This window comes from Piliocolobus tephrosceles, chromosome X, assembly GCF_002776525.5.
Source record: "Piliocolobus tephrosceles isolate RC106 chromosome X, ASM277652v3, whole genome shotgun sequence".
NCBI lineage: Eukaryota > Metazoa > Chordata > Mammalia > Primates > Cercopithecidae > Piliocolobus > Piliocolobus tephrosceles.
Window position 1 is genome coordinate 79,975,039 of NC_045455.1, and position 27,672 is coordinate 80,002,710.

Here is a 27,672-nt window from a genome sequence, read left to right on the forward strand (position 1 = left end):
CCCATCTCAGCTTTCAACATACCTTCCTCACTAAATGACTAAGCTTATCATTTCTAGCCAAATTAAAGTGAGAGATGTGCAACTCTTCCTTTTACTTCAGCAACATAGTAGGGTTATTAATTGGCCTAATTTCAATATTGTTGTGTCTTAGTGAATAGAGAAGCCTAAAGAGAGGGAGAGAGACCCAGGAATGGCTGGTTGGTAGAGCAGTCAGAACATACATACCTTTATTAAACAGTTTGCTGTTTTATATGGGCATGGTTCATGGCTCCCCAAAACAATTACAGTAGTAACATCAAAGATCACTGATCACCATAGCAGATATAGTAATAATTTAAAAGTTTGAAATATTGTGAGAATTACCAAAATATGACACAGATATGAAATGAACATATGCTATTGGAAAAATGGTGCTGATCGACTTGCTGAACAGAGGGTTGCCACAGCTCTTCAATTTGTAAGAAAATGCAGTATCTTTGAAGCACAATAAAGTGAAGCATAATAAGACGAGGCATGCCTAAACAATTACAGCATCAGCCCTACCCTTTTTAGTCAGGAAATATGTTCACTGGAGTGGACACTAAAATAAACGTAGATGACAGTGCAGTTTAAACTGTTTTCCTATGTAAATAAAACCAATTTAAGATAGATAAAGAACAGAGGGCCTGGTGCAGTGGCTCATGCCTGTCGTACAACATTTTGGGAGGCTGAGGTGGGAGGATTGCTTGAGGCCTCAAGTTCAAGAACAACTTGGGAAACATCGCAAGACTCTGTCTCTACAAAAAATTAGAAAAATTGACTGGGTGTGATGGTATGCACTGTAGTCCCAGCTGCTTGGGAGGCTAAGATGGGAGGATCGCCTGAGCCCAGGAGTTCAAGGCTGCAGTGAGCCACGATTGCACCACTGCAATAAGCCTGGTTGATAGAGCAAGACACTGTCTCTTAAGAAAAAAAAAAAAAAAAACAGGAAAATGTTTTGTGAGTTTAGAAGGTTATATCTACATGCAATTTTCCCTGGTCCTAAATACAGAAGAATTACTCAGGTAATCCTTGTCTGAGTAACTTTATCCTATGTAGGGGAAAACATTAATATGTAACTTAACACTATAAAAAATTAAGCCAAGATGTGAATCAGCTATAAGTCAGAATCCTTTTTAAATATAGGTCAAGGTAAGAGCCACTCAAGTATAGCAAATTTCCTTGGTGGAGATTAATGAGGTAGCAACATTTTGTCCAATAACCACTGTGTCCGAGTCCCCAAGACCACTCCCATCCATATTCAATGGTTCACTAGAAGAATTCATATACTGTCAGAGTACCCAAGACCACTCCCATATTCAATGATGTGCTAGAAGAATTCATAAGGATTGGCATGTATTTGTACTTATGGCTAATATATATTTCCTTCCCTCCCTCCTTCCTTCCTTCCTTCCTTCCTTCCTTCCTTCCTTCCTTCCTTCCTTCCTTCCATCCATCCATCCTTCCTTCCATCCTTAGCTAAGGAAAACAAAGCAAAATCAACAAAGGGATAAGGCTCATGGGATGAATTCTCAGGAAATTAGGCTCAAGCTTCCGAAAGTTTTCTCCAAGTTAGGGCCACATAAGACATTCTTAATTCCTCCAGCAAAAAATTATAACAACAAGTATGACAGTACTTGAAGTTTTATCTACCAGAGAAGCTGATTAGATACTTAGCACCTAATGTTTCTACTGGGAGCAGATCACATAGGCTTCCTCTGCCTGGCATGCACCAAAATTCCAGACTCCCAGAAGGAAAACAGGTGTTCAGTATAAACCACATTGTTTGTACAAACAGCATAGGCACAGTGAATCATTCTTCTCATTTGGGAAAAGGTTTATATCAGCGTAGGGAACTGTTTACCAGTAAGTTTCCAGATACCAGCCAAGGGCCAACCTCGCCAGCAAGCTTTTCCAAAGACAGTAGTCTCAAGCCTGCTATGTTGACTTTTCTGCACAACCACCCTAAATATTTTTATTAATAGCTTGAAGTTCAGATTTATTTTCCAATTCATATGTGTTCTAAAAATATATTACCTCTGTTATTCAAATTTGCTTAAATAGTGAAGAGGGAGATATTTCAAAAATGAAAGTTAAACTTCTTTAGTCTAATCATATATTAGCACATACACACATATATGTCACTAGAATATAGGTCTACGAGGGCAGTTTGTTTTTCCATTGAATATTGCTGGGAGTTGGCTCCCTCAGGAAGTAGACTCTTAAACAGAAATCAGCATGTAGGAAGTTTAGTTTGTTTGTTTGTTTGTTTGTTTGTTTATTGAGATGGAGTTTAGCTCTTGTTGCCCAGGTTGGAGTGCAATGGCACGATCTTGGCTCACTGCAACCTCCACCTCCCAGGTTCCAATGATTCTCTTTCCTCAGCCTCCCGAGTAGCTGGGATTACAGACACATGCCACCATGCCCAGCTAATTTTGTATTTTTAGTACAGGTGGGGTTTCTCCATGTTGGTCAGGCTGGTCTTGAACTCGTGACCTCAGGTGATCCGCTCACCTTTGCCTCCCAAGGTGCTGGGATTATACGTGTGAGCGACCACGCCCGGCCTTATGTATTTATTTGTGTGTTTATTGTGAGATGGAGTCTTTGTAACCCAGGTTGGAGTGCAGTGGTGCAATCTCTGCTCACTGCAACCTCTGCCTCCTGGATTCCAATTATTATTCTGCCTCAGCCTCCCAAATAGCTGAGATTACAGGTGTGTGCCACCATTCCTGGCTAATTTTTCTATTTTTAGTAGAGACAGAGTTTCACCATGTTCCTCAGGCTGGTCTCGAACTCCTGACCTCAAAAGATACTCCCGCCTCAGCCTCCCAAAGTGCTGAGATTATAGGCATGAGCCACTTCACCTGGCCAGGAAGTTTATTAGTGAGCGTTCTTAGGATCAACACCTGTGGGGGAAGGCTAGGAACCAGGTTTGGGCAGAGGGAGTAGGGCTGTTGCACAGCCGCAGTCCCATGTACCAAACTGATTTATCCATGACTCAAGTGTGGGCCTTTTCTTCCTCTGGCAGGATGACCCAGACTCTTATCCCTGGGGAATTTGAGCTTCTGTTTATCATGTCCTTTCCAGGTCATGGCTAAGATACTTGTCCACTTACTGTCAAAATTGGGCAAGTTACTACCAAAGGACAACCAAGTAGATTACCTGGGTGCCACACTCATTCCTCCCCACCCCCTTATGTAGCAGCAGTGGTGAATCAGGCTGATGATCAGCTTGTCTGTGAGGCCCTCCACACCACAGGTCTGAACTGAGCTTAAGACACTGGTATATTGAGGTGGATGACATGGTCTGGGATACCTGCCCATTCAGCTGGTTTGTGCCCTCCAGCATTGCTTGTGCTTGATCCCAGATCAATCACTTCTACCTCTGATGAAACTTAATGTTGAATACAGTACCTGGCATAAATTCATGTTTAATACTTTTTGAATGAATTTATGACTAAATGAATGGTCAAATGGAAAAAAAACCTTCACTCTCTGAAATTATAAACAATGCAAATCATTCATCTCATAGAAACATAGAAATATCTCTATAATCATCCAAATTAGTGGATGATTAGATAATTGGTACTACCTCAAAATATTGTTTTTCTTACTGGCTTAACTCTGGATCCAACAAAAGAAGTATCCTCCTTTTGGTGATGACTCAAACTTGGGTCTTTAAAGGAAGTTATGGTATTACGCACCTCACAGAATGGGATATCCAGATGGCCAAAGGACATGTGAAGAGAGACTCAGTATCATTACTCATCAGCAGAATGCAAATTAAAATTACAAGATATAACCACAAATTTTGAAGATGGATGATTTCAAGTGTTGTCAAGGATGTGGAGAAATAGGGGATTCTCATACACTGCTAGTGGGATTTATACAACCACTTTGGAATACTCTATTAGTTTGTTTTCACACTGCCATAAAGAACTACCTGAGACTGGGTAATTTATGAAGAAAAGAAGTTTAATTGAATCACAGTCCCACAGGCTGTGTAGGAAACATGGTTGGGGAGGCCTCAGGAAACTTACAACCATGGTGGAAGGGCGAAGGGGAAGCAAATGCCTTCTTCACATGGCAAAGAAGAAGAGAGAGTGAATGGGGAAGTGCTACACTTTTCAAAAAACCAGATTTCGTGAGAACCCACTATCACAAGAACACTAAGGGGGAGATCCACCCCCAGGATTCAATTATCTCCCCCCAGGTGACTCCCCCAGCACCAGGGATTACAATTCAACATGAGATTTGGGTTGGGGACACAGGGTCAAACCATATCAAGTACATTTTAGCATTACTTTCTATATTTAACTGATCATATACCTTCTCTATAACCCAACAATTCCAGTAATATATCAAATAGAATGGTGCATACATTTACACCAGAAGAACAAGACTGTTCATAGCAGCTTTATTTTTGACAGTTCAAAACTGAATATAGCCTAAATGTCCATCAGTAATGGGATGGATAAAAATTATATATATATATATGAATAATAACAGCAATACAAACAAACTATAACTCATACAACATTATGGATAATTCTCAGTATTGAGTGAAATAGGTCAGAAATAAAAGAATATGTACAATGTGATCCTATTCATTTAAAGTTCAAAGACAGACAAAACTGTGATGTCAGAAGACAGGCTAGTAATTATTAATACCAACGGGAAGGAAGAAGTGAATAATAATTGTGAGTGACATGATGCCATCTTCCAGTATGATGATAATATTCTAGTGATTGACCTAAGTGGTGGTTACATCAGTATTTGCTTTATTATAATTTATAAGTTGGTACATTTATGATTTATGAACTTTTAATGAAGTCTCCATGGCTTTTAATGTTTGCTTTGGTTGATATTCTCATACGTACTAATATTAAAATATTGACTTAATCCCATTTTTTCTAATGTTCAGAACAAATCAGAACATTTGAAAATACCCATGTAAATGTGAAATTCTCCTTTAAAAATCTAGCAGAAAGGGATAGTGCCTGATTTAATATTAGCTATTATAGTCCTACTATGTAGACATACTACTATGTATTATGGCCACAAATGAACAAGATATCTATACTGCTGTTGAAGGATGTACTCTAGAGATCTTTACATATACTAATTTGACAAAAGGCTCTTTAAGATTAAATAGGAGAAACAGTCTTTTTAGGATAAGTTTTGTAAGTTGTGAAAAAAGTCTAGACAAGTCAATAGGTAACTTTATTGACTGTGGCCCATGGTGTGTATTAACTATGAAAAATCATATTCCCAAAAGCAAGGAGCTCAAAACTGATACCACAGGAATAGTTCCTAAAAATAGAAAACTAAAGTTTATTTTTTTCTTTAGTGTGAAACGTCATTTTTTTCTGCTTATGAACAGTTTTAAAGTGACTAAAAGCCCTAAAGGAAGAAAATAACCAAGGAGCCGTTGGTGCCCTGGAGCAAAAGAACCTGAGGGAAATTGATTCTAGGACTTGGTAAGAGGCAGATTGTTAGGGGCACATCCTTCTGATTTTGATTTTGTTAAAAAGCAGCTACAGTAGAGATAACACAACCAAAAGATCCAATATTAAAAGAATAAGTCAATAACTATGTTGATATTAGGAAGTTGCAAAAATTACATTCTAGGAAAGTACATAGCTGACATAGAAAAACGCTTACCTATAATAGTAAACAAAAATTATAGTACAAAATAGGTTAGTGAAATTGTGGATGACTTATATTTATGCCTCTTAGGTTTTATATAAGAATATGTATATTTTATAATCATTTTAAATAATTTTTTAATTAAAAAAGTCAAGAGACAGTCCAGATAGACTATGAAAATTCTTGAGTCAAAATAGCAGTATAAATACTGTGTGACTAATACACTACAGTGTTTAAAAAAATAGTGAGAAGCAAGGTGGTACAGTAGTCCTCTCTTACCCAAGGGAGATACATTCCAAAGACCACCAGTGGATACCAAAACCATGGATAGTACTGCACTCTATGTATACTATTTTTTTAACATACATAGATATCTATGATAAAATTAAATTTACAAATTAGGCATAGGAAGAGATTAGCAGTAACTAATAATACAACTTAATTATAACAGCATACTGTAATAAAAGTTATATGAATGTGGTCTCTCTCTATCTCTCTCTCTCTCAAAATAGCTTATTGTACCATAATCACCTGTATTTAGACTGTGGCTGACCACAGGTAACTGAAACTGTGGAAAGTAAAACCATGGATAAAGGGGGGACAAGTGTAAATGAAAATCGGCACTGACTTTGGAGCAGATAGACCAATCAGTTTTTGCCTCCATTTCTTATTATTTAATGTGGTTTTATATAAGTAACCACTCTCAGATTCCATTTTCTCACCCATAAGATGAAGAGATGAAACCCAAAACGAATGATTGGTATGAAAATTAGAGATTATTTTTGTAAATCCCTAGTTCAATAAACATTAACTATTATCATTACTGTAGTACTTTACTGAATATAAATAATCAGCAGAGTAACAATGTATTGATTTGTGAGGACAGAAAAATACATATGACAATAATTTGGAACTGCAAGTGACTGTTATGCTATTAATAATATAAACTTGCAGGAGGCTTAGCCACTATTATTTATTTAAAAACCATAATACTCAGGAGCATAGAATGGTTTCCAAACTTTCTTGACCAAGACTAACACCATATTGTGATCCTATACCCACATATATATTTATATACTTTACAATTTATGAAAGTATTTTCTCTTACTATGTGTGATGCATCTTGATATTTCTTTTTCTGTTTTTTTTTTTTTTTTCTTTTTTTAAAGAGACAGGTCTTGCGCTGTTGCCCCGGCTAGAGTGCAGTGGTATAGTGATTGCTCACTGTAACCCTAAACTCCTAGGCTCAAGAGATCCCCCTGCCTCAGCCTCCTGATAGCTAGGACTATAGTCATGAGCCACCACATCCAACTATTTTTTGATTTTTTTGTAGAGAATATAGACAGGGTCTTGCCATGTTTTTCAGGCTGGTCTTAATCTCCTGGGCTCAAGCAGTTTCCCACCTTGGCCTCCTAAAGTGCTGGGATTACAGGCATGAATCTCTGCACCTGGCCCCTTTTCTGTTCTTTTTATTAATATATATTCTTTTTCCTCTTCTGTTGTTTCCTTTTCTGTTATTTTTATATTGCTATTGTAATTCAGTAAATCAATCCACTAATCAGTTGCATTCTGCAGTTTTGAAAACACTGCTCTAAAAGACATCTAGGAGATTAAATATCTTTTACCAGTAAAGTACCTGAGCTTCATCATTAGTGTCATTAGTCAGTTATTATTAAGACATTAGTGTCATCGTGTTAGTTAGATCTTTTAGAAATGGGCCGTATTTTGGAAGCTACTCAAAACATCCTTAATGTAATAGAAAGTCATTTCATGCTATAAGTAATATCTATAATAAGCTATATTAATTAAATATAATAATTGAATGATTGTGATTAATTCCATATTTCACCAGAAGAAATCATTTTTTAAACATGATTAATAAACTAAAGAAAATTTTAATGGGAAATAAATTATTCCCAAAGCACATTTTAAAAAGTTATTTTATTGAGATATTATTCATATACCAAAAAAATTATCCTTTTAGCCTACAACTCTGTATCCTTAGCACTTCGAAAGGCCAAGGTAGGACAATCACTTGAGCCCAGGAGTTGAGCTGCGGTGAGCTATATTCATGCCACTTCATTGCAGCTTGGGCAACAGAGCCAGACTTCATTTAAAAAATTTTTTTAAATAAAAATAATACAGTGTACAACTCAATGCTTTTTAGTATGTTCATGGGGTCATGCAAGCATCACTGCTAACTGATTCCAGAACATTTTCATCACCTCAGAAAGAAAGCCTATATGAATGAGCAGTTAGTTCCCAAACCTCCTTCCACTAAACTCCTGGCAATTACTAATCTGCTTTCTGTCTTTATGGTTTTCTCTGGTTTTGTTATTTCATATACAGTCAGTCATGTGTCCCTTAATGATGGGGACATGTTGTGAGAAGTGTGTCATAAGGCAATTTGGTCATTGTGCAAACATCATAGAGTGTGCTTACAGAAACCTAGATGGTAGAGCCTACTACACACCTAGCTATATGGTATAGCCTATTGCTCCTAAGTTACAAACCTGTATAGCATATTACTGTACTGAACACTCTGATAATTGTAACACAATGATAAGTATTTGTGTATCTAAACATAGAAAAGGTATAGTACAAATACAGTATTATCTTACAGGAATACTGTCATATATGCAGTCCATTGCTGACTGAAATGTTATGTGGCACATTTCCAACTGTAAATGGGAGCATACACAATATGTGAACTTGTGTGTTTAACTTATGCCACTTAGTATAACACTTTCAAGGTTCATCCATGTTGTAACATATGCGAGTTCTTTATTCCTTTTTGTGGTGGAGTAATATTCCAGTTTTTGGATATACCACATTTTATTTACCAAATCATCAGCTGATAGATATTTACATGTTTACACCTCTTCACTATTTTGAATAATGCTACTATGAACATCCCTGTACAAGTTTTGTGTGTAAATGTTTTTAATTCTCTTTGGTGCGTGCCTAAGAGTGGAATTGCTGCGTTAATTCTGTTTATCTTTTCAAGGAACTGCCAAGCTGTTTTCTGTAGTGGCTGTACCATTTTATCAGGGTTCCCGTTTCTCCACATCCTTATCAACACATTGTACTTTATTTAAAATAAATTTAACCATCCTAGTGGATGTGAAGTGGTATCTTACTGTGGTTTTGATTTGCACTTTCCTAATGACTAATGATGTTGAACATCTTTTCTTGTACTTGTTGGCCATTTCTATACAGATAACCTTCCATATGCATGAATTCTGCATCCATGAATTCAACCAACTGTAGATCAAAAAAATTGGGGAAAAACAATAATAATAATAATACAATAATAATAAATAATTTTTAAGAACCCAATACAGTATAACATCTATTTATGTAGCATTTACTTTTATATTATGTATAAGTAATCTAGAAATGAGTTAAAGTATACTGGATTATGTGTGTACATTATATGGAAATATGACACCATTTTATGTAAGGGACTTGAGCATCTGTGAATCTTGGTATCCATGGGGGTCCTGGAACCAATTACCCGTGGTATAGAGGGACAACTGTATCTTCTTTGGAGAAATGTCTATTCAAGTCCTTTGCCTATTATTAAATTGGCTTGTTTGTCTCTGTTATGTTGCATTGAGAGCATTTTATATTCTGGGTCTGAGAGCTTATCAGATAAAAGATTTACAAATTTTTTCCCCATTCTATGGATGGTCTTTTTACTTTCTTGATGATATCTTTAGAAACCCAAAAGTTCTCTATTTTGATAAAGACCATCATCTGCTTTTTCTTGGTTACTTGTGTTTTAGGTGTCATATATAAGAAGTCATTGCCTAACCTATGTTTTCTTCTAAGAGTTTTATAGTTTTAGCTCCCTTTTCACCCATTTTGAGTTCATTTTTGTATATGATATGAGGTAGTCATCCAATTTCACTCTTTTGCCTGTATTTATTCAGTTGTCCTAGCACCGTAGGTTGAAGACACTATACTTTGACAATTAAATGGTCCTGGCAGTCTTGTAAAAAACAATTGACCATAACATATGGGTTTACTGTTAGACTCCCAGTTGTATTTCATGGATCTATAACCCTATCCTTATGCCAATACCATGCTGTCTGGATGACTAACTTTTTAGTGAGTTTAAAATCAAGAAGTGTGAGCACTCAAATTTTATTGTTCTTTTTCAGGATTGTTTTGGTTATTCAGAGTCCCTTTAATTTCCATGTGGATTTAGGATCCACTTGTCAGTTTCTTCACAAAATATAGCTGGTGTTTTGATGAAGAGTGTGTTGAATCTGTAGATCACTTTGGGTAGTATTGCCATCTTAACAATATTAAGTCTTCTAATCCAAGAACATGAATTTCTTTCTATTTATTTAGATCTTCTAAATAATTTCTTTCATAGATAGTTTCTTTCATAGATAGTTTATAGATTTTACTGTACAAATCTTGCAATTCTTTGGCTAAATTTATTCCTAATGCTGTATTCTTTTTGATGCAGTTTGAAATAGAATTATGTTTTAAATTTCATTTTAGGACTATATATTGCATTGTCTAGAAATACAGTTGATTTTTGCATATTGATCTTAAATCCAGAAACCCTGGATCTCATAAATGCATACGTGTGTCTGTGTCTGTATGTGTATGTGTATGTGTATGTGTATGCCCTAGTATTTTCTATACATAAGAACGTGTCACCTAAATAGAGATCATTTTACTCCTTTTTTTCCTTCTTCTTTTTTTCTTTTTTTACTCCTTTTTTTTTCCTTCAATTTGGATGTCTTTTATCTATTTTTCTTGCCTAATTCTATACAATGTTGAATAGAAGTGGTAATAGTGAACGTCCTTAACTTGTTCCTTATCTTAGAGAGGAAGCTTTTGGTTTTGACGTTAAATATAATGTTGGCTGTAAATTTTGTTCATAGATTTTCTTTATTAGGTTTAGTGCTTAGAGATAAATTTATAGCTATAAATATATTTTAAAGGAATCATTTCAAATAAAAAATCAAATCTTCTACCTTAAGAAACTTGAAAAAGAGGAGTAAACCAAACCCCAAACAAGCAGAAACAAGAAAATAAGAGTAATATTTTCCTCATAAAATAAGTAGGAAGGTGTTCTCTCCTATTTCATTTTTATGAAGTGTGCATGAAGGATTGGTTTTACATATGTATGATCTAATGTTTGGTAGAATTTACCAGTGAAGCCATCTGGTCTTGGTCTCAGTGGTTGCCCTGGGAATTACAATTAGGATATTAATTTATAACAATCTACTTTAGGTTCAAATGAACTTAATTTCAGTAGTGTGCCAAAAGATCTTTCCTATGTAGCTCCATTCCCTCCACCTTACTTTGTACTGTTATTGTCATACAAATTACAACTTTATACATTTTGTTTCTATCAACAGATTTACAATTATTGCCCATGCAGTTATTTTCTTAATCAGTTAGGAGATTTAAAAAGAATTACAAACAAAAACCATATTTATCCTATTTTTATGTTTACCTATGTAGTTACTTTTACTAGTTTCCTTTATTTTTTCATGTGAATTTATACTACTATCAAATGTCCTTTTATTTCAACACAAAAATCTCTACTATTTTTTATAGGGCAGGTTCACCAATGATTAATTCCTTCTGTTTTTCCTTATCTGGAAATGTCTTAATTTTTCTTTTATTTTAGAAGGATAGTTTTGTTGCATATAGGATTCTTAGTTGAAAGTCTTTTTCCTTTAGCACTTTGAATATTTCATCTCACTGCCTTCAGGCCTTCATAGTTCCTGATGAGAAATCAGTTGTTACTCCTATTGAAGATCCCTTATGCAGACTGAGTTGCTTCATTCTAGCTGCTTTCAAGATTCCCTCTTTGTGTTGGGATTTGATAGTTTGATTGTGATGTGTCTGGATATTCATCTTGGAATTTGTTAGGTTTCTTAAATTTGTAGATCAATATTTTTAATGAAATTTGGGAAATTTTTAGCTATTATTTTTCAAATAATCTATCTGTCCTTTTCTCTTTACCCTCTCCTTGTGGGACACTCATTATACATATGTTGGTATAGTTGATGGTGTTTTACAGGTCTCTGAGACTGTTCAGTTTTCTTTAGTGGGTGCCATAGGCTCTTGCCCCTAAAGTTTACTAAAAATCACAGACATGAATCAGATTTATTAATAGGAGAAAAGGCACACAAATTTATTTAATATGTATACATGGGAATCTTCAGAATGAAGACCCAACTTCCCAATGAGTTATAGAAACTTATATACCATTTTGAGGTTACAGAAAGAGTGGGGGCTTAGATTCTGATTTTAAAAAAAGGTTATAGGAGCAGGGAGAAGAGGTTTAGCAAACAAAGGTGGACTTTTTATGTAGATGAAGCCACCATCAAAGAGAATAGATGGTAAATGTTTCTTCTCAGACTTTTAAATGTGTCAGACTTTCAATCTCTCCTAGATCTGGGGAAAAGCATAGAAAGGGGAAGTGGCACAGCTGCATTAGTGGGGATTCTCCACATTAATGCAAATGTTCCCCACTTAAGACAGCTTTGTAAGGCCATTTCTGCCTGCTGGCCAAGAGGCTGACATTTCAAAATATGTCAAAGAACTATATTTTGGGGGAAAATATTTTAATTTCCTTCACTTTATTCTTTGTTATCTGTTGCTCAAACCAGACGATCTTAGTTGACAAATCTTTAACTTCACTGACTCTTGTGCCTGCTCCAATCTGCTGTTGAGCTCTTTTAGTGAATTCTTCAGTTCAGTTATTTTCTTTTTCAACTCCAGAATGCCTATTTGGTTCTTTTTAAATAATTTCTTTCTCTTATTAGTATTCTTGATTTGGTGAGACATCATTCTTATAATTTCCTCTATAGATATGATTTCCTTTAGTTCTTTAAACATATTTAAACAGTAGATTTAAAGTCTTTCTCTATTAAGTCTAACATCTGGACTTCCTCAGGGAAAGTGTTTATTAGTCGCTTTTTTTCTTGTATAAGAGCCATTTTTTGGTCTCGTCTCATATATTGTAATTTTTTTTTTGAAAACTGGATGTTTTAAAAAATATAATGTGGCCACTCTGTATATTAGTTTCTTTCCCCTCCCCAGGGTTTGTTGTTGTCAGTGTTTTTGCGGCTGCTTGTTTAGTGACTTTTCTGAAATAATTATGTAAAATCTGTATTCTTTGTTGGGGTGGACACTGAAGTCTCTGCTGAGTTAGCTTAGGGGTCAGATAATGATTGAACAGATTTCTTTAAATGCCTAGAATCAATAAATCTCCTAGCCTTTGCCGATGGGCTCTGTGTGTGTGTGTTGGAGCATGCCTTCAACAGCTGGCCAGGCAAATTACAACTCTACCTTATTCTTTACTTCCTGCTTGTGCAGAGCCTCAAGGTCAGCCAGATGCAAGAGTTTAGGGACTTTTCAGGCCTTTCCTGAGTATGCACACAGTCCTATGCATCCCCACAGTTACACATGTGTATGCTCTTCTAGATTCCAAGAAATATAATGGAGCTTATTAACGCTCATTTCGCAGCTTTTCCTTTTTTTAAGAGACAGAGTCTCACTCTGTTGCCTAGGCATGATCTCAGCTCACTGCAATCTCTGCCTCGGCTCAAGTGATTCTCATGTCTCATCCTCCCAAGTGGCTGAGATTACAGGCATGCAGCACCACGCCTGGCTAATTTTTTTCTTTCTTTTTTTTTTGTATTCTTAGTACAGGTGGGGTTTCATCATACTGGCCAGGCTGGTCTCATACTCCTGGCCTTAAGTGATCCACTTGCCTCCCTTAGCCTCCCAAAGTGCTGGGATTACAGGTGAGAGCCACTGAGCCTGGCCTCTCAGCTTTTCCTTTTAAGCTTCCTGGTAAGCCTATTTTTTCCTCAATTGTTATCTACTAACTCCTGGCAGCTCTGAAATTAAACAATGGTTTCTTATTGTTCCATGCCCCTAGGGAAAAGGCTATTTACACTGGACCTTCTCCAAGTTAGGTCAAATAAAGATAGCTTTGTAAGAGGTCTTTCAAGTAATCACCAGACTATTTAAATAATGAAATTCCTCTCGGATTGAAATAGGTGTTAAAGGAGCTCCAGCCCTATTCTTCCCCTTATGGTGTTTGCCAGGCTACTGGGTTTTCACTGCAATTGTGCACTGTTGGTTTTCAAGGCTACCATGGAGCTGGGGATGACAGCCAGGGGAACAGTGGATAGGCATAGGGCAAGTTAAAATGCTACAAAGCTCGGTGTTGGAAGTTTCAGCCATTTGTTTCTGTTGTTATTTTATAAATTCTCCAGGATTGTTGCAACATTTTCGTTAATTTCCAGAGTTTTGATAAAGTTGCTTCTAACCATATTTGCCAATTTGTCATCACCTTTATGCAGAAGAGAATTTTATCCTTCATTTTAATGAGGAGAAAATGACAGGTTCTTACTCATCATTTTACTGCCATCACCCCCTAACTAAGAAAGTTTTTAGGAAATTGAAGTGGCCTTTTACTCTCTCAAGTCAGTGTGTAAGGTAGGTTGGCTTTTTAATGCCACATAAGTCATTAATGGAAAAAGGATCTCATGGAAATCTAAGAAAAGGAATTCATGGATCTGTCTTATCCCTCATTAGATAGAACTTTCCACATTAGGGCACCTGACGTGCTGCTTCCCAGCCTTTGAATTATCTACCCTTAAGCTGTATGCCTCTCTAGCTGTGGAGATGATATGCTATAACAGAAGGCTGCCTAAGATTTGCACTGTAAGCAGAAACTATTCACAGGAAGGTTTCCATGTGAGGGTCTATTGGGGTGGGGGGTGGGGAACAAGGTACAATATACCTTTCTCCCTGTGTGGCCTGTAATGTTTTTGTTGTACATAATGGTGACTGAAAAATTATGATTAACACTTATTTATTTCAGTGGAAGATATAATCCAGCTAAGCAGAAGACAGTGAGTGCCAAGAAAGGACCAGTAAAAAAGATTACAAGATCAAACCATCTTCCAGAACTCCATCTATGATTCCAGAACTGGGTGGATTTCTATTTCTTCCTTTTTCCATTTATAATATTCAACTTATGAAGTTAATGGTCAGCTCATTTCTTCAGGGAATAAAATAAATAAGAACTGCCAAATTTTTCTTTAGCTCCTTTTCCAGATGTGTGTTCCTTTGTTTGCAAAAAAGTAATCTTCTCCAGTGACCCTAAACTATGAAGTGCTTGAGAGTTTTAAAATATCCTAGGGAATCTGAAGGCTGGCATCGTTACACTTGCTTTTAATGATACACCCATGATCTGCTCTGATAGAAACATTGCTATTCTATTTGGTTTCTAGTTGACTGTCAGCAAAAAGTGTGTATTCATAAAACCCTTTTGCCATTTTGGGCTGGATCTTGCTCAGTTTTTTAAATTGCAGGTTTAAACAAAGTCAAAAATCAAGTCCATTTTAAGTTTTGACTTGAACTATTATGGTATTGTAGAACAACCTTAGATCATAAATAAACTTGTTTGTAGTCTCCACTCTGCCATGAACTTAGGAGATCTTGGGCAAGTCCCTTCCCCTCATGTTTATTTCCCACACCTGTAAAATGACTGAGGCAAAACTATACGCTTTCTGAGGTTTTTTACAATTCTAGAAAACCAGTATTTATTCAATCATAAGGTCCTACCACTTACTTAGCACTAGTGATTTAAGTCATTTTGTGACATGTGGTAATTCATAGTGATGGACTAATTCTTTAGACCAAACTGCAATTGTTCACAATACTCAAGTCCAGACGTGGAGATAGAATGAGAATAAGAGTTCTTTTGAGGCATTTATAAAATGTATTGAATCCTCTCATTCGTGGTTAGACTGTTTTTGTCTTTTAGATAGTTTTTGTAACTGTCACCTAGGTCTGGAACATGTAACTTATTCGTCCACTTTAATAAGTAAAATCATTGGACTTCAAATTTATAGAAATCATCTAGAGATAAGTATAGTTTCCTGCTAATGGTGTTCTCATCCTATATCTGGCACTAAACTTAAATTCAATTCTGTATCACTAGTAATGATTACCAAATGCATTTCTGTAACTACTTCTATAAAAGTTTATTTTCTTTCTTTAAGGAAGAATATATAAATTTCATATAGCCAAAAATATTTTAAGTTACTTTAAAATGTAATGTGGAAAAATATAACTTTCTATAAATTATTCTACATTGGAATTATTCATAAATATTTTCCCCTATTCTTTAGTTAACTATTGATATTAGGTGCCTTGACCCATATCATTAGACAAATATTAGATTTTTATGTCTTACACCATCTTTCTCAGCATTAGTAGAAAATTAATAATTAAAATAATAATTATAGGACGGGTGTGGTGGCTCACACCTGTAATCCTAGGACTTTGGGAGGCCAAGGCAGGCAGATCACTTGAGTCCAGGAGTTTGAGAACAGCCTGGCCAAGATGGCAAAACTTGTCTCTACTAAAAATAGAAAAAATACAATTAGCCTGGAGTGGTTGTGCATGCCTGTAATCCCAGCTACTCGGGAGGCTGAGGCACGAGAATCACTTGAACTCGGGAGGCAGAGGTTGCAGTGAAGTGAGATCATGCCACTGCACTCCAGCTTGGGAGACAGAACAAGACTCTGTTTCAAAAAAAAAAAAAAAATCATTATTATAATAATTATAATTATCAATGAAAAATAAACAAATTTTTTCTTTCATACAGAGCTAAGCTATTGTGGGGACTATTGAGGAACATTTTAAAGTTATCTCAATCACTGGGATAAAATATTAGTTGAACATCTTATCACAGGGACTCTATTACATTTAAGTGTTGGTTCTGCAGGAGCTACTTTGGGATACTTTTCAGATGCCATAAAATGTCTGTATTAAACAGAATGATGGAATGTTGAGAGAGTATAAAGAACTGAAATGAGGGACTCCAAGATCTGTATTCTAATACCAGTTTTGCCACTTACAAGCTTCTGACTTTGGTAAATAACTTTTCATATCTTCAGTTTTATCCTTTGTAATTACTGCCTTGAGATTGCTGTGCAGATAAAGGGTACTTACCACATATTTATTTCTTTACTTCTTTATCGCCTCTTTCCCACTAGAAGGGATGTGAGTTAGCTTTTACTACTATAGAGGTATCAAAAAATACCTACAAGATAAAAGATGAAAATAAGAATTAAAATTTAGCAAGAATTTCCAACCAAGAAAAGTTTTAGTTTTAAGCTTTCTACCAGTCAGTGCAAAGAAGCAATGACTGCTTTCCTCTGTAGAAGGAATACACAAGTAGAGAAAAAGTTTTATCTAATTCTAAGCTCTGAAAATAATTTTGTCATAAAGAAAATGCAATTACTGGCCTGGCATGGTGGCTCACACCTCCTGTCACTTTGGGAGGGTGAGGCAGGTGAATTGCTTGAGCCCAGGAGTTCCAGACCAGCCTGAGCAACATGGCAAAACCCCATCTCTACAAAAAAATACAAAAATTAACCAGTTGTGGTGACACATGCCTGTAGCCTAGTACTCAAAAGACTGAGGTGAGAGGATCACTTGAGCCAGCCCAGGAGGTTGAGGCTGCAATGAGCCACTGTACTCCAGCCTAGGCAACAGAGTAAGACCCTGTCTCAAAGAAAAAGAAAAAAAATCTAATTATTTGCTGCAATAACTACACCAAAAATGACAGTTTAGGGTCTTTGATACTCAAATATGTATTGACTTCAGTAGTTGTTTTCTTTCATTGGAAAGTTCAGAAATCATAAAGCAAAACCATCAGTAAAACAACATAAAAAATTTTAAGATATCTAAATGTATTACAAAATTTCAAGACATACCATTTTTAAAAACAAACATTGCCATAATAAAAAAGACAGATCATGAGTATTGACATGAGTGTGAAGAACCTGGAACCCTCATATGTTGCTGGTGGGGATGCAAAGTGATACAGCCACTTTGGAAAACTGTCAGTTTCTCAAAAGGTTAAACATGGAGTTACTATATGACACAGCAAGTCTCTTTGGTATATGCCCAAGAAAAATGGAAACCTATGTCCACGTAAAAACATGTACAGGAAGGTTTGTGGCACCATTATTCAAATAGCCAAGAAGTGGAAGCAACCCAAATGTTCATCAGCTGATGACTGGGTCAATAAAATGCAGTGTATTCCAGCAATGGCTATTATTTGGCAGTAGAAAGGAATGAAATGCTGATATCTGCTACAACATGGGTAAACCTTGGAAACATTATCCTAAGTGAAATAATGGAATAACAAAAGACCATATATTGCATAATTCCATTTATATGAAATGTCAAAAAATAGGCAAATCCATAGAGACAGAAAATAGATCAGTAGTTGCTGAGGGTTGGCAGAAGGTTCGGTGATGGAGAATGACTGCTGATGGGTACAGGATTCCTTTTTGGGGTGATGAAAATGTTCTAAAATTGATTGCAGTGACAGTTGCACAACTCTGTGAAAGTAATGAAAACTATTGTATACTTTAAGTGGGTTAATGGTATGTTTTGTGATTTAATACCTCAGTAAGGTTGTTGTAAAAATGTTAAATATATGTTATTTTAATATTAATTAGTAGATAAATGTTAATGAAATATTATTTGATCTTTCTCAAAAATATGATCCTAAAAATACAAAAATGCATCATCACTAGTGCTATTACTGGGTATAGAGCTTACTTTTTATTTATTTGTGTGTGTGTGTGTGTGTGTGTGTAAAAATACAATAAACTGGTTGGAACATCTGCTTTGTTAGCATATTTGTACCTTCTCTGCCCTTATTCATGTTCTATTCACATCTCTTCAAACAGTCCCCTCTTAAAAGAAGAATTGGACCCTTTAGAGGTCATCTGCTTGGAGACATTGGGTTTCAGTGCTGCCGGTGTGGCTGGACCAGAGAATAGGACATGCCTTGGATAAAAACCTCTCTGGCGGCCGGGCGTGGTGGCTCATGTCTGCAATCCCAGCACTTTGAGAGGCTGAGGCAGGCGGATCACGAGGTCAGGAGATCGAGACCATCCTGGCTAACATGGTGAAACCCCGTCTCTACTAAAAATACAAAAGAAATTAGCCAGGCGTAGTGGTGGGTGCCTGTAGTCCCAGCTACTTGGGAGGCTGAGGCTGGAGAATGGCGTGAACCCGGAAGGCAGAGCTTGCAGTGAGCTGAGATCCGGCCACTGCACTCCAGCCTGGGCAACAGAGTGAGACTCCGTCTCAGAAAAAAAAAAAAAAAAAGCTCTCTGGCCCGCCTGCTTACATGGGTCCTCAACCTTGGCTGTGTGTCAGACTCACCTGAAGAGCTTACAGTAAAATACTCAGACATGTGCACCACCCCAGGATTGTGATCTCACATGTATTTTTTTAAGCCTCCCCCTAGGAAATTGTGCAGAAAAGATTGGGACCCACTCTGCTGGTTCAGTGTGGCTCCATCTCTCAAACTGAATGAAACTTCTTCCAATTCTCCTCAAGCTGACTTCACCTTGGTCTTTTTATTTTTACTTTTTTACAGTGAGAGATAAGGATTTTATTTTTTCTTTGTTGTTATTTATTTCAATTTTTATTTTAGACTCGGGGGTAGCTGTGCAGTTTGCTACCCTGGTATATTGTGTAACGGTGAGATTTGGGGCACAAATAATCCTATCACCCAGGAACTGAGCACAGTAGCTAACAGTTGTTTGTCAACGTTTGCTCTCCTTTCCTCCTCCACCCTCTAGTGTTCCCCAGTGTCTATTATTGCTATCTTTATGTCCATGAGTACCCAGTGTTTGGCTATCACTTGTAAGCAAGAACATGCAGTATTTGGTTTCCTCTTCCTGTATTAATTTGCATAGGAAAATGGCCTCCAGCTGCATCCATATTGTTACAAAGGACATGATTTCATTTCTTTTATGACTGTATAGTATTCCATGGTGTATATCAGGAGACCCTAGTCTCTGGCTGTGGACTGTTACCTGTCCATGGCCTGTTAGGAACTGGGCTGCCCAACAGGAGGTGAGCTGCAGGTGAGCAAGCATTACCACCCAAACTCCACCTCCTGTCAGATCAGCAGCAGCATTAAATTGTCATAGGAGCACAAACCCTATTGTGAACTGTGCATGTGAAGGATCTAGGTTGCATACTTCTTATAAGGATCTAATGCTCAATGAGAATTTAACTAACGACTAATCTGAGGTAGAACATTTTCATCCCAAAACCATCTCCTTCCAACAATGCAGTCTGTGGAAAAATTGTTTTCCATGAAACCAGTTCTTGGAGTCAAAAAGGTTGGGAACCACTGGTGTATATGTAGCACATTTTCCTTATTCAATCCACTGTTGATGGGTACACCTAGGCTGATTCTATGTCTTTACTATTGTGAATAGTGCTGCAATGAGCATGCAAGTGCATCTGTCTTTTTAGTAGAAAGATTTGTTTTCTTTTGGATATATATACCCAGTAATAAGATTGCTGGGTCAAATGGTGTTTTAAGTTCTTTAAGAAACAATGCTTTCCACAGTGGCTGAACTAATTCACATTTCCACCAACAGTGTCTAAGTGTTCCCTTTTCTCCATAGCCTCACCAGCATCTGTTGCTTTTTGAATTTTCAATAATAGCCATTCAGACTGGTGTTAGATGGTGTCTTATGGTGGTTTTGATTTGCATCTCTCTGATGATTAGTGATATGGAGCATTTTTTTCATGTTTGTTGGCCACTTGTATGTCTTCTTTTGAGAAGTGTCTGTTATGTCTTTTGCCCATTTTTTTTAATGGGGTTATTTTTGCTTGCTGAGTTGTTTCAGTTTCTTATAGGTTCTGGATATTAGACATTTGTCAGATGCATAGTTCATGGGTATTTTCTCCCATTCTGTAGGTTTTCTGTTTACTCTGTTGCTAGTTTCTTTTGCTGTGCATAAGCTCTTTAATTAGGTCCTATTTGACAGTTTTTGTTTTGGTTGCATTTGCTTTTGAGACTTAGTCATAAATTCTTTCACAAGGCCGATATCCAAAATGGTGTTTCCAGGGGGCAGGCCTAGTAGCTCATGCCTGCAATCCCAACACTTTGGAAGGCCAAGGCAGGAGGATTGTGTGAACCCAGGAGTTTGAGACCAGCCTGGGCAACATAGTGAGACTGCCATCTCTACAAAAAGTAAAAAGTTAGCCAGGCATGGTGGTGCACGCCTGTGGTCTCAGCTGCTTGGGAGGCTGAGGTGGGAAGATCACTTGAGCCTGGCAAGTCAAGGCTGCAGTGAGCTGTGATCATGCCACTACACTCCAGGCTAGGCGACAGAATGAAACCCTGTCTCAAAAAAAAAAAAAAAAAAGGGTTTCCTAGGTTTTCTTCTAGGATTCTTATAGTTTGAGGACTTACATTTAAATCTTTAATTCATTTGGAGGTAATTTTTGCATATGGTGAAAGGTTGGGGTCCAGTTTCATCCTTCTGTATATGGCTAGCCAGCTATCCCAGCACCATTTGTTGAATAGAGAGTCCTGTCTTTATTGCCTAATTTTGTTGACTTTGTTGAAGATCAGATGGCTGTAGGTATGCGGCTTTTTCTTCTGGGTTCTATTCTGTTCCATTGGTCAATGTGTCTGTTTTTGTGCCAGTACCATGCTGTTTTGATTACTGTAGCTTTACATATAGTTTGAAGTCTGGTAAAGTGTTGCCTGTGGCTTTTTCCTTTTTGATTAAGATTACTTTGGCTATTCGGGCTCGTTTCTGCTTCCACATGAATTTTAAAATAGTTTTTCTATTTCTGTGAAAAATGTTAGTATTTTGACAGGAATAGTATTGAATCTGTAGATTGCTTTGGGAAGTATGGCTATTTTAACAATATTGATTCTTCCAATCCATGAACATGGAATGTTTTTCCATTTGTTTATGTCATCTGATTTCTTTTGGTGATGGTTTATAGTTCTCCTTGTAGAGATCTTTCACTTCCTTGGTTACATGTATTCCTAGGGGTTTTTGTATATGTCTTTGTGTATGTGGCTATTGTAGATTGGATTGCATTCTTGATTTGGCTCTTAGCTTGAATGTTATTGGTGTATAGAAATGCTACTGATTTTTTGTACATTGATCTTGTATCCTGAAACTTTACTGAAGTTGTTTGTCAATTCCAGGAGCCTTTGGGCAGAGTCTGTAGGGCTTTCTATGTATAGGGCCGTATTATCCTTGAAGAGAGATAGGTTGACTTCTTTTCCTATGTAGATGGTTTTTTTTTTTCCTTTCTCTTGTCTGATTGCTCTGGCTATCTCTTCCAGTACTATGTTGAATAGAAAAGAGCTATTTTTGGGAGAATTTTCCAACCAAGATGTCAAAACAATAATGATGAGAGCATTATATGCTAATTCCCAATATTTTCCTTTGACTTGTTTAACTTTAAATAATCCAATTTTTTTACTTAATGACCTCGTAGAGATATTTATAAAACACCTTTTGATTTTTGACTGGGGATGGATTTTTTAAAAATGCATAAAGAGCTATGTAGTATTGATTTCTAATAAATTATTGCTACCTTTTCATTATCTTAATTAGTTTTATCATGTATAGGATTCCAAAGCATAGTTACCTATATCAGTTTTAGTACTATTACATTCATATTTTACTGGATAAGAAATTACTTATTTGGGACTAAGAATTATTCTTGCAACAGAAGCTTATCAGTAACACTATTTGATTCCTTTTTGCTGTGTGCCCAAGTGAGGACCTGTCTAGACTTCTATACTATATGTATTGTATTAATTTTGTTCATAAATTAAGTAATTGAGTTATAGATAACTAATTTAATATGTAAAAAATTTAGATTGTTGATTTTAAATATCAGAATAACCAAATTGTAACAACAGTGCTAGGATTTTGGTATTTAAAAAGGCAGAGTGTACCAGAATATTAAAAACTGGCATTAAAATCACTAAACATAATTGAGATATGAAAAAGTACCTTTAAAATAATAAAGCACTACATAAATATGAGATCATATCATATATTTGACAGTAGGACATTATTTTTACAGGTTAACATTCAATTAATCTGACTATGAATTAGAAAAATCTTGAATTTATAGAGTTCATTTAACTTTATTAAAGCAATTTGCCAACTCAGCTACAGAAATACAGAAAATATTACTATCTGTAGAACTACCCAATCGTAAGTTTATCATTGTTGAAATTGTTTAAGCAGAGATTAGGTGACCATTCCTCAGAGATACTATAGGAAGGATTCCTGCAGTGGTGGAGGTGTGTATTTGGTTGCTGTCAATGTGCCTTCTGATACTAAGATTCTGTGATTCCCTGTTCATATATCACACAACAAAACGTGAGACAAAAATAACTCCCTAAAATATATGTTGATTATACCATATAGGTTGTATACATATAGACTATAAATATAAGCTTTCAAAAATGTTTTGCCATTAGCTAATAACGAACAAAATCAGTTTTATTAAGGTGGTTTTGTGTTTATATTGCATGGTGTTCAATGAGCTTCTTATATTTGTAGTTTTCATCAAATGTGGAAAATTTGGGGCCATTTTTGTATTATTTTTCTGCCCTTTCCTGTCCTCCTGGGCCTTTAATTACAGCCTGTTGTAAACCACTTGCTATTGTTCTTTTTGGTTCTTTTTTTATATCTTCTGTCGCTGTATTTATGTTTTCCGTTAAATAATTGGATAGGCATATAATGACTGTTTTAGCATACTTATTTGCTGATTACAGTATCTTTTTCATTTCTCAGTCTCTTTCTGGTGACTGATTTTTTTCTCCTGGTTTTAGGTCTCATTTTCTGCTTCTTGTAATATCTACTAATTTATATTAGATGCTAGGCATTGATGATTTCACAGTTGGTTGTTGATTTATTCTTGTAGGCAGTTAAATGACTTGCAGTTCAGTTTCTTCTTTTCAAGCCTTTGTTAGGGTAAATATAGAGTGATCTTTGCCCTAGAGAGAGTTTAGCACCATTTCTAAGGCATAGCTATTGTGGAATCACTAGTAAATTCTGTGAGTGATCAGCTGGGACACTCAACTCTTGCTGGTTGGAACTCAGATGCCTCACAGGCTTGTGTGGCACTCTGCTTGACCTCGTAGAGTTTTACTCTAGGCTTACGTGTCTTAATATCCAGCCGACTCTCAAGGGGCCCCTAAGCAGATTTCTGGAGTTCTGTTTTTACATATCTGTTTGCTCTCTGGTGCTGTGCTCTGCAACTTCAGCCACTTCAGCCTCCCTGAACTCCAGCCTCTGTCTTCTCAACTACATGAAACCACCATGCTTTGTTTGGGATCCCCTACCCTACTCTGGGTCTGTACCTGCAGGTAGAAATCTAGAACGATGGATAGGCCTCATGTCATTCCTCTCAGGGGTCATAGTCTTAAGGTGCATGTCAATATCTGCAGTTGTTTCATACATTTTTGTCTACTTTTCTGTTTCTTCACAGTAAGAAGCTAAATCTTTCCCGTTTCTCTCAATGCCAGAAGCAAAGGACAAAGCATTAAAATAAAAGCAAATATTTTAAAATCTAATATAAAAATCCATTTTGCTATGCATCTGTAACATTTTTTATGTTATCACCTAAATATGTTTTTCTCACCTTAATCACTGAAATTTGCACTGGATAAAGTGAATGGATGGGGCTTTGTCTTACCTTGGCGAGGAGGTAAGTATATTCTGGGACGAAAGAGCAAAAGTATTTATTTGGTGATCAAATTGATGGTCTGTGGCAAAGACTGTAGTTATACACCCACCAAACTGTTTTCTTTTTCTGTGGGACACAGAACTAGGCTACATTTTGTATGTGTTAAACACTTTGTTTGCCAGCGTGTGATGGTGCACACATACTTCTTTTCTTAGTGATACATCATGAAACACTTTAGTAGTGTGTGGTATGTATGCTACTGTGTTTAGAGATGGGATGTGAAACACACTGTGTGCACCTAGGTGCGACTGACTTCAGAGTAATATAACCTAGACGTAAGTGATATATGTCATTTCTGTGACTAGCCCATTACAACCTCCCAGGTGATCCTTCTTGTTTGTGTTTTAAAAAAAAGAAATTGTGTTATGGGTGGACACGGAGGGTCTAAAAGCAAATTCCAAGGGCTCGGGGATAGCAGATCCACAAGGTAGAAGAAAACTGGGTCCCCGAATCACTTCATATAGCACATCCATTCCTCTCACTTTGCTAATCCTCATTTCATTTTTATGTGAGGGAAAAGGAAATCCTTTTGTATTTTTCTGTGTGTGTTAAGACACTGCGATTTAGGTTTTACTGGTTGAAGCAGTCAGCCTATGCTCACTTGTATCAGACAATATTTTTAGTAAGACTTACAGGTATTTAGGTTTTCTTCAGTAGATAATATCTTTCTTTGCAACTACATGAGAGATAAATTCAGCTATTCATTGATGGTGATGGCCCCTGGCCTGCTGCATCACTGAATCATGTTCTTGAATCTCAATTGATATTTTAAAATTGATTCTAACTTGGTATATTTTCAAGTCTGCTGAACATAACTAAAACAATGATTTCTTTTAACTAAACAATCTTTTTGCATTTCCATCCATGTCTTTCTAGGATGCTGTTCTTTTAAGCCTTAGTACAAATGCTGTAAAATCTGATAGGCAAATACTAGCTGGGCCCAAACAACTGTGGAATGTAGCAGTCAGCGGGTGAGCATGGAAGGATGCCCATAATAACTTTTGCTCAGATGAGGAAGAATACACAGCATCACTCATCCACGGCATTTATAAAATCCCATTGGGAAGATATGGTGAAAGCCCTCTTCACTGGGAATGGGGATGGTTCCTTTCTTAGGCTCTGACTCTGCTCTTGGGAGGAATGTTCTTGTCCATTTTTTCTCAGTAGCCTCTGGCTCCAGTCTGTGGGAGTTTCTTCCTTTTTCATCTTCTTGCCCACATTCAAAGTGGATGATGAGGTTATGCCCTCTATTGGGGATGCACAGCTTTCAGAGCTCATACTCTGTTTGAACAAAATTGGGTGTCTAAAGGTGATTTTACAGTTCAAAGGCTTTTTAGTCTTAGTTTATATAAATTCCATCAAAATAGTAGTCAGTTCTATAATATATAATTTCAGAGCATGATTTGTTTCTTTGACCCGTATGTCAATATGTATAAAATAATTTCAGAGCATGATTTGTTTCTTTGACCCATACCTCTCTCTGCCTAATGGCAGCTACCATGCAGATATTTAACTAATTGATTAAGGTGATGTGAAGTTAACACCTATCCATAATCTGATCCTTGCCACAAGGCTGAGTATTAGTGGCCTTTTGTGGCTCAAGACTTTTCTCAGCCTTATCTCTTTCTTTTTGGGATCTAGAAATAGTTGGCCTGTCCAACTCTTTAATGCTCTTAGATGCCCCGAATTTCTAGATTCTTTCCTAGACTCTCTCTATTCCCTTTTATTTCTCCTTACAAACTGGTTAACTATATTGCAAGCTCATCGGTTTCTTCTCTCTTACCAAAGGCAGTCAGTAACATTTAGTACACACATATTAGTCCATTCTCTTGCTGCTAATAAAGACATACCTGAGACTGGGTAATTTATCAAGGAAAGAGGTTTAATTGACTCACAGTTCCAGCATGGCTGGAGAGGCCTCTGAAAACTTAAAATCATGGCAGAAGGGGAAGCAAACATGTCCTGCTTCACATGGCAGCAAGAAAGAAAAGTGCCGAGCAAAAGTGGGAAAAGCGCTTTATAAAACCATCAGATCTTATGAGAACCCACTCACTATCATGAGAAAAGCAGCATGGGGGTAACCTCCCCCATGATTCAATTACCTCCCACCAGGTCCCTCCCAGACATGTGGGGATTATGGGAACTACAATTCAAGGTGAGATTTGGGTGGGGACATAGCCAAACCATATCAACACATTATTATTAGTTGTTTTCCCGACATCCTTCCTGTGACCTACAGTCTTAGTAAGCACTTGGTCTGCTATGGCATAACAGGGATCCCAGGCTTCCAACCTCCCATATTTGTTTCTGTGCCTCTCACTGCAGACCTGCTAAGTTAATACCACACGTATTAGTATTTTGTTAATGCAGCACCTAAATTCAAGTTATTAATCTCTCTATTATGACTATAAAAAATAACTCTGAGACTTTAGAGGCTTAACACAAAGGTTTCTTTCTCTCACACATCACAATTCATTCTGGTTTCAGCAGTGAAAAGAAGTAAAAATAAATAGCAAAATAGTAATTCTATCTGGGGATAGAGGGGAAAATGTGAATGAGAGACACACATAAGGTATTTTAAAATTATTGATAGTGTCTGTTAGGCTGAGTGGTAGCTACATACACATCCATATTATTATACTTTAAATAATACATATGTAATATACTCAAGTATGTATGAAATTTTCAAAATAAAAAAATTAAAATTACTTCAGATAACTTTTTTATTTTTAGACAAAGTCTTGCTCTGTTTCCCAGGATTGAGTGCAGTTGCGTGATCATAGCTCACTGCAGCCTCAAATTCCTGAGCTCCGCCTCTCAGGTGTGTGCCATCACACCTAATTTTTTTTTTTTTTATTTTTGGTGGAAATGACATTTTGCCATGTTGCCCAGGCTAGTCTTGAACTCCTGGCCTCAAGCATTCCTCCTGGCTTGGACTCCCAAAGTGTTTGGATTACAAGTGTGAGCCACCTACACCAGGCCTCTCAGCTGACTTTTAAACCATATTAGTATACATCGACATATTCACAAATAAAGTGCGAATGACATTTTTTCTACTCCCCCTTATCCTTCACCTTTACAAACAAGAAACTTCTCCTTTAAGGTGGCCTGACATTTTTGTGCTAAAGAAATTCCTCACGACTTCATACAGCCACAGTTGGCTGTCACTGTGGCTAAAGGAAAATGAGTTCACTTGTAACTTTGTGATCTCCTCAGCCCATAGAGCTATAACCAATGACTACGCTGGGGGGATGCACTCAAAATGAATCAACGTGGAATCGCACAGGCCCACTGTGGACTTTGTGTGACACAGCTCCTCCTCCATAGTTATAGTGTTACTTTGGTTTAGCTCTACATTTCCTAGCAAAGACTTGTGATT

General features: G+C 36.7%; 1 protein-coding gene across 2 annotated transcripts in view; it reads left to right on the forward strand.

Annotated features, from left to right (window-relative positions):
* Positions 1-15,046, forward strand: part of CCDC169 (coiled-coil domain containing 169) — a 65,706-nt gene extending 50,660 nt beyond the window's left edge. The window contains exon 7 of one of the 2 annotated variants that reach the window (XM_023208678.2): positions 14,542-15,046. In XM_023208678.2, coding sequence (XP_023064446.1) covers positions 14,542-14,641 — 100 coding nt within the window. In that variant the 3' untranslated portion in view covers positions 14,642-15,046. The remainder of the gene's footprint in view (positions 1-14,541) is intronic. The other variant, XM_023208677.2, reaches the window with a different exon arrangement.
* Positions 15,047-27,672: the final 12,626 nt, after the last annotated feature.